Here is a 13,920-nt window from a genome sequence, read left to right as displayed (position 1 = left end):
GAAGAACTATGAAAGAATATTAATATTAATCAAGGGGTTATAGGGTTATGCTTAGTTACTTTTATTTCAATCAGAGTAAATGATTAACAGTTGTATGCTTTAAGGGTTTCATATCCTATAAACTGTTTGCCCTCCGCAACCCTATCACCCTGGCAATGCCATTACGCACGATATCAGGGGCTATGACAATATTCCAATGGATAGCCCTGAAATTCTGAGCACAGATAAAAATGCTCATATTATGTTCATTCAATTCTCATTGAATATTATCTTTGAACACTCATAAAAAATGTACTAGTTGAAATTAGTCTCCTTTGAACAACTATCTAAATAATCTCCAAAATATGCCATCCTTGGATGTATTAACATAAAGCGGATCGTTTGCATCAAAAGTTAGCAGACTGTAATCTTAGGGTGGAACCCTTTTACATAAAAAACTAAGCATTATTAGGTAATTAAAGTTATTTCAAATTGTTGGGAGATCCACAGGTAAAGGTCGAGCATACAAACATTTATATTCAGACCTCTTTTTGAGATTGAATTATGCCTACCCTTTCTCTCACGAAGGTGAAATAAATTGTGAAGTGAAAAAATAAAAAAAGAAAGTAATTACTTATTTAAAAATTGTGGGTGTGGATGTATGCAGTAAAACTTTGCTGCAGAACTAGAATGAACGCTTAACTATGTAGACCTTCTAGAAGGTATTTAAAAAATTAGACATGTGATTTTAAAGTGCACGGATGATTTTTTACAGGGCAAGGCAAAAAAATACATTTTATAATAACCACAATATTAATTACGAAATTTAAAATCGTGTATATATTAAGTTAAAATAGTTTTCACAAGATGGCAGTACAAAAGGTTACAGATCCTAAAGATCTTTTCTGGAAGTTCCTCCGTTGCCCGCAAAGCGCGCCATTACCGAGACAATTGAGTGCAGAAGTGGCTGTAACGTCAAGCAGTCGATGCAAGGTTGTTACTCAAATGTTGTTTATCGTTCGTTATTACGCAGAGGAACAATTTCTCCTTCATGGCTTTTCTGAAATAGTTGAAAATGTGCTATGTGTTACTCTATAAAGGATGTGATCATAAGCTGCCAATGCGTTTTAAAGCCAGTGTAAACAAATCTGATAGGATTGTGAAGTGTTATGTTTTAAACTCGCCGAAAATCTGTCCCTATCGTGCGTGTCAGCAAGGCATACGTCAACAAGGCTGTTGTTGCGAACTATTGAACGAATCTTCTGACTGAGTTTCACTTTATTTATTTAATTTTACTTCTAATCATTGCTGTAAGAGCTTATTAGGGATAAGGATTTTTGAATATGGTTATACATTTCTAAGGTGATTATACTTTAACTAGGGCCTGAAATTAAAAATGTGCTTCCTTTGATTTTATATACCTTCCATATTTTGCAAATTTATGGATTATGTGATGGAATAAGTTGCGCTAAATTTTCTCATCCTGTTATTTTTCGCAGTGCACGATGAATTGCGAGCAACAGACAGCACAAAACAACATGGGCTCCCCAATTGAAGAAATAATGGAGAACAACATGAAGGTAATGTACAATGGATAATATTCTAGTAAAATATCAGTTTTCGGATTGCGGATAACATAGTTTGTTTAGGCGCGGTGCAATATTTTTACGCTCCGCTCTGCTGCCTCATTCAGATGCGTTGAAATTGTGTAATAGTAAACAACGTACTTCTGGAGTAGTGAGCATAAGTGTTTTCAGTTTATTAGCTTGTAGCAAATGAAATGGGACAGATTTGGATTATAAAACCATTCGGTTCGATTGGATTTAGAACTGGGTCCTTGACGTCCGGCCGATTGGTCGTCGTAAAACTCAGGTTCACTTCTATGGAGTATTTTCTATTTTCTAGCTCCTATTCTTTCATTTATGGTAATGAGATCTATTTGTCGATGAATATCTGAGCTGTGCGAGTTCAAGTGTAGATAAAGGTTGAGATCGTGGTGTAATTAATATTGTGGAGTGTAACCTTGTACTCTCATTTCGTTTATATAATGCATGGTAAACATTTTTCAATTTCCAGTAAAAAGATACCCACCGTCACTTTGGACGAAAGACGAGGAAAACCTTTGTTTATACACTATGTCTTATTTCAGCGGTAGACACAGATTCGAAGTCGCATTCAATTTTGTGACCATATAAGGGAAACCTATGTTATGAAACTCTAGTTGGAAGAAACTGGCTTTTTAACTTAAATGCAAGAAAAATAAGTCTAATTTGAGGAAGGATTACTTCGTATAGGTTTCTTGAGGTATTCATTTTTACCATTAGATTGTGTTTAAAAAAAATCTTGTTTGCTGTTATTAAACGATCGCCGCCTTGTCATTTACAGAAAAAAATGCGGTACGCCTCGTTACCATTACATAGGAAAATACGTAAAAAATATCGCCTTGCTCGAATGAATTACATGTCCTCAACGGAGGATACTTTGTCATTTGGACGATAATTCTTGGTGTGAGAAATTATAACATGGGGTCAGTTTCATTATTTGCATAATTTTTCATGGGAATGAAAAAAGTGCCTCAAATAAAAGTAACGAATATCGAACTTTCAATCATTTTGTTTCTTGTCCATACGCAATTGTGATCGGTTTTTATGACCAGTCGGCTGTGAAATCTGTTTCCGTATTTTTTCATGAAATTCAACTGAATTAAAGGACTGCGCAGTGCATGGTAAACTTAGCGATCATTTGATCCATGGTCAGTGCCACTTTCCGCTGCGATTAATCTGATATCAGCGTGTTCCAAACGAATGTTCAGATTCGCGTGCTCTGAAGGAATTCAGCGGACGTGGTTCGCGTTTCTTTTGTACGAAGGCATGCCCGTGCATCGCCGCTGGCGCATTCCCCGGCCGCTTCTCGCGGTCACACCCCCTCGCGGCACGTAATCTCCACCCGTCCGCCGCACGTATCCACTCTTACCTCCCGCCGCCATCCGTATTCCCCGCGCCGCTCCCTGCGTCACTTCCTCCTCCGCCACCCCCAACCCTCTACACGCCCCCTTCCGACACGGTCGTGTTCGTCGGCGCCGATCCACGGTAGCGAATTTCTTATCGTGCTTCCTCTCAGGCGCTTGGAACGCCTTGTAAAGTTTGCCTTTCGCAACGAAAGGAATTAGCACGAGTGAGAAGCAACCGGGTTTGAACTCGGGTTCCTTACTTATTTCACGTTCGTACGACTCGATTTTTACCTTAATAGGATTGTGAGTTACGTCTACCCGAACTAGTCATTTTACTCATTTGCCACGAGAAATTTGAAGTGAATACCTTTGAGAATGTTTATGTCGAAAATTCTTCCATTATTCTTTTTTTACACTTAAGATGTAGGACCTGAAGGGTAGAACCATTTGTTTTAAGTAAATCAGAGTTAACCAAATGTTCTTGACGCTGTTTTCTGCCTCTGTGATAGTCGTGAGTTCGAAAAATAACCCATTTAGGGACTTCGAAGAAGCTAAATACGGACCGATGTAAATGGCCATGACGCATAATCGGCTACGATAAAAAGTGATTTTTCCTATGGAAGGAACGCTTAATGCGAGTTCTCATGTTTTCGTTTGTTAAGCTTATACATATGGAAAAAACCTTTTATGTGATCAGTATGAAACTCATAAAATTTAATATATTCGTATGAAATACGGAAAAAAAGATTATTTTTTTTGAGGATTAATTTAAGACGAGAAACTGAGACACAATGGTTTAGCATTTGGTATTTTGATTGATCCTCCAGGTGACGTCGATGCATTGTAAACTCAGATAAAGTTAGAATAAGTCCCGCAAAATCCACAGCTCTAGGCCAGGCGGTGGGCGAACGTGATGCCCGTCATTATTATCTAGTCTGCTGAGATTTTCTTTTTTTGCCAGAAATGCAAGGACGGCGCCAGAAGCGGGCGCTGGCCTAACCAAAGTTTCACTTGCTTGCTCGGCCAGATTGAATATACATATTTTAATACCAATGCGTTGATCATTCTCTTTAAGGGATACACTACGAAGAAAAATCTTCATTGTACGAAAGCTCAGAATAGAATTATGGAGTAATTACTCAAAAACTCGTGCTCTTCCTCCCTGGTTCCTGTCCGCCCTTCCTGTGTTTTGGCCTTCGATGGCCATTGATTTATGCAATGCCTGTAGATGATGTGACTCTTGGCTAATTTTGTGTTGCGAATTACTATTGAAACATGTATTTCAAAGATTTCTGCATTTTTATGTATGAAATATGCTAAATGCACAGGCATGATGGAGATTGCGATTAATGTCAAAAATATGAACTACTCGCTTGTATGGTATAGTTTCAAATGTATGAGGATATAATCGGGGAAACGGCGATTTATGTTATGAAAACAATTGCGGGGATCATTACAACAATTTTAAATAATTTTAAAAGGTGTGTAATTTCCTTTTAACTGAGCGGCATTATAGCTAGAGGCAGTAATTAAAAGGGGATAAGATTAGCAATAGCAAAGAAAACATCCATATAATGTTGGAATCTATTTGAATTATAGTGTAATAAATTTACTATTAAATTAGATTTTTATGCATGAATTTGAATGTTTCCATTTCGCTCACTTTAGACAAGAATATGAAGCTATGAAAAAGCGACTTAGGAATTTGAAGTATAATACCAAAGGAGAATCTCAAAAGCAAGCTGGACATGGAAAAGAAAACTTTGAACCCACTGAAAGAGAATTACAAGCAAAAATCGTTGAAACGGAGTAAATTGTGAGAACTTTTAGGAAACTGCGTTTTTCACATAATAAGGCATGATCACATATTATCCTGAAAATATTAGAGTTTGATTAAAAAGAAATTAAGGCGCCAGAAATATTTCCATGGAGGAAAATACGAGAAATTGCACGAGATATATGGAAGCCTGGCCAATCACAGGAAATGTGGCGACTGCAAAAGACAGGAAGTGACAATTAAAAGACTTGATGATGAGCTAAACAGTCATTTTCGATAGATCGCTCCACTTTCGCGTTTATTATCTTGTTTTGCGGGCGCAAAGTTCATTATTGGGAATGTGTGGCGGATTGAAGAGAGTGATTATTTTCGCAGAGATACTACGGCGAGTAGCAGATTGTGTAGTTCCGCTCATTACTTCGGGAGATAATTTTTTGCTCAATGGCAAAAAAAGGAACCTGACGAAAATTTGTCTTGGGCCCGGATATAAATGGCTCACATCAAATCTTCGGGAGCGGTATTTTTTTACGTTTCTTGCAATTTAATTTTACTGCTCCTTAATATTAAAAGTGTTCTGACCAGCTTTCTCTGGTTGATATAATCCTTCCCGTCTCTTCCATGCAATTCAGGAAACCCATATTAAACTTTTAAAATGTTAATGACCTCTTTATTATATTAATTAGTAGCTAGCACTTGTACTTTATTGAAATATGTTGGATGTTAATAGTAGATGGATATGACATGAAGTACACTCAGATATCATTATTAAAGAAAATAATAAATGTTTTTCTTATGCTTCAAGAATTAGTTCTGTTCACGTTGAGATATGCTCAAAAATAGTTTAAAATGGTCGTAGTTTCAACATTTGCATTTTTCATTACATTTTTATATCATTTTTAATATATGGAGATAATTGCTAAATGCCTTGTTGTTTTCAAAATAATGAAATCACTTCCTGGCCGAAGGTATATGCAAAACATACGTCGGTCACGAATTATTATATTTTCAGGCATGGATGTTTGTTGTGGAATATTAGCCTGCAGAATGAATCTGGGCTGTTTGTGGCTGAAACCGTCGAAGCTCATTGGAACGAAATACTCAGGATGGATTTGAATTGTTGACGAAGTTGAATGTTGAATAATATTTTGAAATAAAAAATTCAAATCGAAAAGTTCTCCATTACATAATGCGACAGAGTTTTCGTATCTTGAAAATACAGGATGTGAATTTAGGATTTATCTTTACCATGTGTGGCCGATTTTCGGTAGTTAGAATTAGGAGATGCAGGAGATGAGAGTATGAAGGGTGAACCCACTCCTATTTAACCTCGATGGGACCTAGTGAAGGTTTACAAGTTGTTCGTGACTGATATTCTGCATTTTTTTTGGAAATCTTCGAATCCATTCATTCTCTTTCCTGAGCATCAACCGAGACATTTGGCACTTTGTTTAGAGAATCGTAATAATTTAACCTGTCATTCGGCTCGTGAAATACTGAAAGAGACATGACAGATTTTATTCAGGCTTTTCATGTAATATCAGAGAGAGGTTTATGTACATAATGAAATGGAAAAGTACGTAAACACCGAGTGCACATATGTGTTTTCGAATTGTCAAATTGAGGGAAATGTGTAATGTGAATCGTAAGGTGTAAAAATCACCCAGCCTAGATAGGGAACAGTTTTGTTGAACTTCTACCGTAATAACATGCTAGATTGAAATTCACCAATCACATTTTCCTATCTAGCATAAAATTGGTGGATATTGTGACAGTTTGATAAATTTCTATTTAGGGTTTTGTTTTACCAAGGCGGAGCATAGGGAATATTCGTGCTCTTCATCCATTTTGCGACTTCGACTCCTGATTCCAGGCATTTGGCAATTTTGACTTAACCACACTTAAACTTTAATTAATAATGTACATTAAACTTATGATGAATTACTTGATACCATTTAATTACAATAATTAGCAAATATGATATTGTAGAATAACTTTTAAACAGTAAAAACCTGAGCGATGTATGATCTCTGGCGGGTAGGTCAAACAATATTAGTATATTTTGAGTTATTCATAAACGAAGTCGGAAACTGTTTTATAGGTATATTTTGACTTTTTTTGACTCTTATTTTCGGGCCTCTTAAACCTGGAATCCATTTCTCAGCATGAAAGCCAATTCCTACGAACGAAGTACCCGCGTCATGTGGAACATATACTGGCGGGAGTGGTTTTATTACTGTTATTGCGACATTTGGAGGCTTGTTATGAGTTATGTACCTGCGAGCATGTTTAAATTGGATTGCTCCTTTGAGAAACAGTTATTGCTTTATGCCTAATGCTATGTGCAGCAGCTCTGTTCCAGAATAGTAATTAATGAGAATTCAGATCAAGCAAGTTTGTTTTAATTGAATAAATACTTGAAACTCACCCCCGTTCCCGATGCACGAGAGTCGGAGGGTATTAGGGACTCGGTCGTCAGTGCGAAATTGCTCACCCTAGGATTAGGAAAATTTCCGCCATTTATTGTCATCCCGTTGGATTTCCCCCTCGAGCTTAGCGACCGCGTGTCGAGAGGGCCGTGCCGATGGATGGACGCAAATGGCATTTGAGGGCACTCGAGCACTCGGCGAGGAGCACCCTCTGGGCACGCCCTCCTCCACACAAGAACCACACCCTCCTCCGCACGCCCCCAGGCCCTCGTCATACCCTCCCCTACCTCTCATTCAATACCTCCCACACCACCACCACCCCCCTCGGCTGCGATGATTCACTTTGAGCATCGGTTCCAGAAAGAGAAATAATATCGGCGTTGCGATATAAATGGGGCGTCTGGGAGACGAATGCACATCGGCAATGTGCTGACCACGGCATGTCGGTAGGAACGTTTATATATACTGGTGATTACACGGATGCTTCGGTGCAGACGTAAACCTCTAACCGAAAAGAGGGGAGGTGGTGAAAACTGGTGATTTTTATTTCATCGAGCGAGAAGTTGCAAGGAATGCGTGTAAAACACCCCCATTTCGACAATATCGTCCTTCATTCGATTATTATTATCATCGTACTTGGTTGAGTATGCATATTGAATTTAAAGGGGCTCTATATTTCTGTTCCTTGAAATTCCCCCACACCGCATTGTGATACATCGTCGTGTCGCGCGGCCAAGCTTTCAGCAGGCGCCCCGCCCTTTGCTTTTAAGCCGGTCCCACGCCACTTGCGAATACCCTCTAGTGATGATGATTAACGAGGCAGTCCTCCAGCCCCACTCGTGCATCCCTCTCCGTCGGCAACCCTCAGGCTACATCTCGCAACCGCCTCTCCAGAGGGAGTGAGGTCATCTCAATATTCCCTCAAGATAATTTCCAGTGTCGTAGTGAATCTGAACATGCTAACATAGTTGATGAAATGTTTCATTACCTCCCCCTGGATTTGAAAGCTGGGTCCGAATTTGTTAGACGCGATTTGCTCGAAGAATATTTCGTGTAGTATGTGAGCTAATGTGGGCGAGAGTTCTGTAGTTTCTTCGATCGGCGTTCTATTTCCCAGTAGTCGTTGGAAACGGGCTACGATGGAGGGGGGGGGGCAAACAAGGGCAAGGATCTGACGCTCTTCTCCGCAGCAGAAAATTTAGAGTGATGCCATGGAGCTTTTTCCTACGACATTATTAATGCTCGGCCATCTATTAACTTATTACCTTTTTTAGAGGTGTCGTGACCCATAAAAAACACTATCTATCGCGTTTCGATTGACCTTCCTCGTTTTCTATAAATATTTCTATTTTATATACTTTGTTCTTAGAGGCATGTCTTTTCCTTCCTCTGTCCCGCTTACATAATGCCCGCCCGTCTGTTGCAACTTCATGAATTCCGCTGCCTGTCAACATTTTCTCCAATGAGCGGCAACTACGAAATACTTACGAAAATTGCGGACAAGAATATTCAGGTGTGTTGCCACGGACTAATGTAATTTACGATAAAAAAATTATATCAACGGATGAAAAATGAAATTTAAATTTCTACCAAGGTTTTGATGTATGACATCATCATCGTTAAGGTGATCACCTTAATCGAATGAATCGAAATCTGGGTCATAATCAAAAGTTTTTTGAAATCCAGCAGAAAGCAGAATTTTTCTGGTTTATTACGACTTCCTCTCTAAAGAAAGAGAAAGACCTGGAGGAAAACGTTGATGCCAAACTTTCGTATGATTTGAACGCCCTGATGGTGTGCGAAAGAAAAATCAAGGGCGCTGTGCGAAATATGGCTTCGCAGAAAAAATCGAACGTGACAGAATCGTAAACTTTACCCATCACTCTCTCACCCCCTCCACGTCGGATAGGGCCGGTGTGGCCAGTCCTGTGGGCAACGCAGCTTGACTGATTGCCCGAGGTCTGCGAGTTAGAATACGCCATCGCTCAAGTGTTGTAGCACATGTGGTTTTGTTTGATTGTGCCAAAGGTGCACTATGATCCCAACTTTCGGAGCATGCTGAACCCTATTATCGCGTTGCTCACAGTGGACTTAAAAAGGCTCAAAGTTTCGTGGCCCGAATAAACGCTCGCCCATATTTCATTTAGAACTCTGATTGGTTGCTCATCGTCAGATATTTGATGCGGTTTTCCGACAGTGAGCGCACTTGAGAATGAAGATGCGGAGAACATGTTTGAATAATTGAGGAGGCAGCAAGCAAACATTCGGAAGAGTAGTTTTTATCGATCTGATAACAGCATGGAAGTTCCACGCACTGCCCTGAAGTTCCAGGGGGCGTAAAGATTGCTCATACCAGGAGCTTAATTTATATTTTGTTAAATCGCCAAATTAGGGTGATGGCAAATATTTCATCTCGGGAGAGGAGTGCGAGGGCGAAAGGAAGAAGTGAGTAAGGCTGTCTCAACTTACAGTCCTTGTGGCTTGGAATCTTCTGTTTATTACATTTGTATGCTGCAAAATGTACGTAATCACACTAGATCAGTGAAACGGAATCTGATCCAGTTATAATGCTGGTTCAATTATTTGTGTCGATTTTTGGTGCACTATATTAAAATGTGAAGAGTTTTAACGCATCGAACATTTTATGCGACGTTCAATCCTCACATTCGTGAATCCTCTTTGATGAGTGGACGTTATTTACGCTTCCAAGACTCAGTTTAGCTGTCGAGTGAATGTTTTGCATTGTGATCCAGGAAATATGTATACGATAAATGAAGTATATAAATACATTTTTTCTCGTACTTATAATGATTTGTCACATTAGTGAGTAAATATTGAATATATCTGACAAGTTTAGAGAGAAGCATTACATATTACTTGCAAAATTCACTAAGTGCAAGCATCGATTTTAGTCATCTCGGAGATAGCAGAAAACTACGAAATAGAAGATGCGAAGAAAATTTTGTATGGCGAATAACAATGATGGTGAAAGCTTATTTTTATAAATAAATTCACTTTTCCTTTGAAGGATTCATTGAAAGTCAGAGGCTACCGGGGACAATTCTCTTTTTATTTTTACATTTAGCCCCATTTTATATCATTCTTCCTGCCCGCGTTTCATTTGAGTGAAATTACCTGTTCATCCAGTTGCTACATCTGTTTGGAAAAATCTTATAATTTACTTCCCGATTACCGCGTTAACTTTTTTGAAAGAGAGCGCCCCACCATTGTGGCAAATGTAGCAGCAAAACGGGAGACACGTCGTTGGCGTAACAATAAAACAACACCAACTCAGTTCTACTTATCGAAGGGGTCTTCTTTTTTCCCTGGCAGTTGTGGTAATTTGACGCGTGCTCGCTTTTGCTAATTGTTTTTAAAAGCTTGGGGGAGTCCGTTTGCTTTTTTTGTGTGTATGTTTGAATTTAGAAAAGGCGGCTCTGGGGAAGTTGTTGTATGCGCCTCGATTAAATGAGCTCTCACCCCCTCAGTTTCCCCTTGCGGGAACCGCGTGTTGTTTTTTAGTTTGTTCGGCGCCTCTTTACCACTCTAATTTGTTGGAGCGAACCGATTGAGCATATTTTTTTCGAGCCTCTTCCCCGCTCGGCTGGGTCGTTTTAAAACCGCGCTCTGAGATGCATTTCCATACCGTGAGCAATCGGACCGTCGCCATCGTCGCATTCCGCTCTTTGTATTCGACTCGCGTGGCGCCTCCACGTTTGTTTTTATGTTTGTTTGTGAGGCTTCTCATCCCCTCACTCCTTCCTTCAGCCATTCCATCCCTTCGAATAACTCCCGTTCCTTCCCTAAACGTCAACTGCCGTTCTACTGCAGTCACTGGAAAACATTAGGCAGAACCCAGAAAGGAAAGATCGGCTATCGTGTTGTGGGTATTTGAAAATGGAGTATGCTAAAGACTTAAAAACACTCTCTTCCTATTCTTCATGTTGCATTGTGATAAAGAATAAAATAAGCGTGCCATCTTATATCGGATTTTTTTATTTTTTAGGGATTATATGGTAGTGAATGTTGACCCTGGCGAAATTCGTAATATTTCTAGAGTAATAGACTGATTAAAGTAGAGTCAAATTTAATTGACGCGTAGGCATTAATTTGAAAATATTTTGAAGTAATATTCTTCTCATTTCAATTTACCTCCCTTAACATTATTACAGTCGAGACTTGAGTTCCTAATTTATACTCTTAGATTTGATAATGCCAGAATGCCTCGCATCGTTGCTTTCAACGCCATCTTCCACGTTATGACAGTTTGTGAGGATAGTTACTGTTTTATGTGTCGCTCCGGGTAAAATTTCTGATGCTTACGCGAGGATTGCAGTCTTGGTTGGTGGGTCGTGAGATCAACGAAGTGTGACCTGAGGTTTCTTTATGTCGGCGAGAGTTTATTGCGTATTTCCGCTCCTCCCCCTCCGCCATTATTTCATCCCCCCTCCCAAGTGGCAAGGGGAGGGCGCGGCCAAAGTCTCAACCGTGACCTCGGAACTTCCCTCGGTGAAAACATTTGGCCTGGGGTAGTGGATTAATGTGGCGTGGACTGCCTTGCTACGCTTAGAGACGAGGTTCGACTCCTGCAAGTGGAACTATTTCTCCGTGCTCTTCTGGTTCTTGGCTGTCTGCATTGCGGAGAACGCCTCAATGAAATTTTGCTTTCGTACGATACTCTCCCGGGGGGAGTGATCCCCGACTAACTACCAGATAGTGCTTAGTTATTTGATAATAATGTCTTTTTATGATTATAAATAATAAAATAATTGAACAATTATTCGATGGTAATTGATTTCCACCGTGGTATACAATAATAGACTGGGAGGACTATTACATACCACGGTAAAGCTGTGGAAGCTGCCATCAACAGTTATTCATCTGAATATTGATACCTGGAGCCTACCTTCCATCTGTAGTCCATGTCTACCCTTTACCACCTCATCGCTCTCCATTTTTACATCATTCGTGCTTTGTACCGAGTACTAGTCTCTCGTTCTGTTTCTTGTAATCTCCTCTTCTACTTTTTTAAGTCAGTAAGGTATTCCGTTCGTCTAATGGCATGTCAAAACCATCTAAGTAGCCTTATCACCAGTGTTACGAAATTAATGAAGGTCGCTCGTAGGTCTGCTGTGTGGTTTACTCCCCAGCTGCCCTTCGGATAGGAACTTGAGGTCAGTAGCCTGACACTGATGCTACCCAGGGATGTAAATGGGTAAGCTGTTTTGCCTTAATCTTCCGAAATAATGAAACCATTCGAATTATCTTAAACCAGTCCCTCTTGTATTTTATAATACTGCCACGTTAATCTGCGAAACTCTTCCCACTCTCACCCCGGTGTCATTCTAAGCAATTAAATTTATATCGATGGGGAGAATGAATAAGTATTACTTCTATTGCAATACTAAGTTTAATTGTGAAGTTCGATGATGAACTTCTTAGAAGTATGAATGTACGATTTCATCATCAATATCCTCAGACCAGGGATAAGGAGGACCTGGCCACCGAAAATTTGCAAGAAATTGCGAATAAATTCAAAACGACCTAATTTCGTTCTCCTAAGTGCGGAAATATCACAAGTCCAATAGTAGCGCAGTGGCACACATACCATTTTTGTTGTTGAATTTTCAGGAAAATGGTCGAAATTCGTGAGAAACTGTGATTTTGGAAGTCGGAAGTGGACAAAAAAACATTAAGACGCAAGGTATAGACGGCTCCAAACTGCTACTACGGCTTTAGGGATCTGCTCCGTTGGGGTGGCAACCATGTTAAGCCTTCCTCGCCCCGCACTCCACCGATTTAGTGAGGTCCCCATTGAAAACGACTCCCGAGGACTCCGGCTGCCGTCGCCCGTGGAGCTTGGTCCTCCTACCCCTTCCTACTCTCCTCCACCAGCCCCCCTCCCTCCCCGTCCATTCCTACACTCGCGTGGAATTTTCGTTTTTGAGTGAGGGAGGCGAGATTGTTTTTACCAGAGGGGGGGGGGTTTATTTTTCTCCACTCTTCTGTCCCCTTTTCCCACGGAACGGGAAGCGCGTTGGCTTCCTCTCCTCAGTCCTTCCTCCCCCATTCCTTCTCTTCCCTCTTTCTCTCACTCTTCCTCCCGCCCTCCCTTTCGCTCATTCCCTCCTTCCCCGCCTTGCATCATAAAAATGGGTCCATGACACTTTCCACCGTCCAAACCCCGCCTGCCGCTGTTGTATTTGCATTCATTCTCTGTCGATCGAGTTGCCGTTTCGTTTGATTTCAGTTATACCGACGGTTGAGGTCATTTTTTAAAGCAGAACGCTACGTATAAAAACCACTAGTTCAACATTGAACCACGTGTAATGCCCGTCGAAGGATTCGATGCGATTATTCCTGGTTTTCACTGCATTCGACAATTGTAGAAAATGTTAGTAGCGTTTACCCGTCTCCTAACTGGTCGTGAATCAACTCCAAGGACGGCCTGGCCTTTTCTTTTGTCTGAAATCTCTACCTATGATATTTTAAGTCTTGTTTAGATCTTTATCACTCCCCTCCCGAGCCATCTTCTCCATGCTAACATGTCTCCGCGAGTTTCAAATTTAATCTGTTAGAATATACATACCTACCGATCATACTATGTTTACCTAGGTAAAATGATAATCGTAGTCGACTCAAGCTCATATCAGAGCCGTATGAAGGTACGGGTAATGGCTCAAGCTCTCCTCTATTCACTGATTTCGCTGCTCCTCTTTTTAAATTGTTATATACTCTTGTGGTATTCCTTCATCTATGTTTAAAATTTAAAATAATCCTCAATCCTT

General features: G+C 40.2%; 1 protein-coding gene across 1 annotated transcript in view; it reads left to right on the top strand.

The window, feature by feature from the left end:
• The first annotated feature begins 978 nt into the window (after positions 1–978).
• Syn2 (Syntrophin-like 2) overlaps positions 979–13,920 on the top strand; it is a 370,128-nt gene continuing 357,186 nt past the window's right edge. Inside the window, exons 1-2 of the mRNA XM_071584778.1 lie at positions 979–1,341; positions 1,479–1,559. Coding sequence (XP_071440879.1) covers positions 1,485–1,559 — 75 coding nt within the window. The 5' untranslated portion in view covers positions 979–1,341; positions 1,479–1,484. The remainder of the gene's footprint in view (positions 1,342–1,478; positions 1,560–13,920) is intronic.

This window comes from Hetaerina americana, unplaced genomic scaffold (genome assembly GCF_022747635.1).
Source record: "Hetaerina americana unplaced genomic scaffold, ioHetAmer1.1.p SCAF_2, whole genome shotgun sequence".
In the NCBI taxonomy this organism is placed as follows: Eukaryota; Metazoa; Arthropoda; class Insecta; order Odonata; family Calopterygidae; genus Hetaerina; species Hetaerina americana.
The sequence above is the reverse complement of the archived record's forward strand: the minus strand, read 5'-3'. Positions and strand labels throughout refer to the sequence as shown.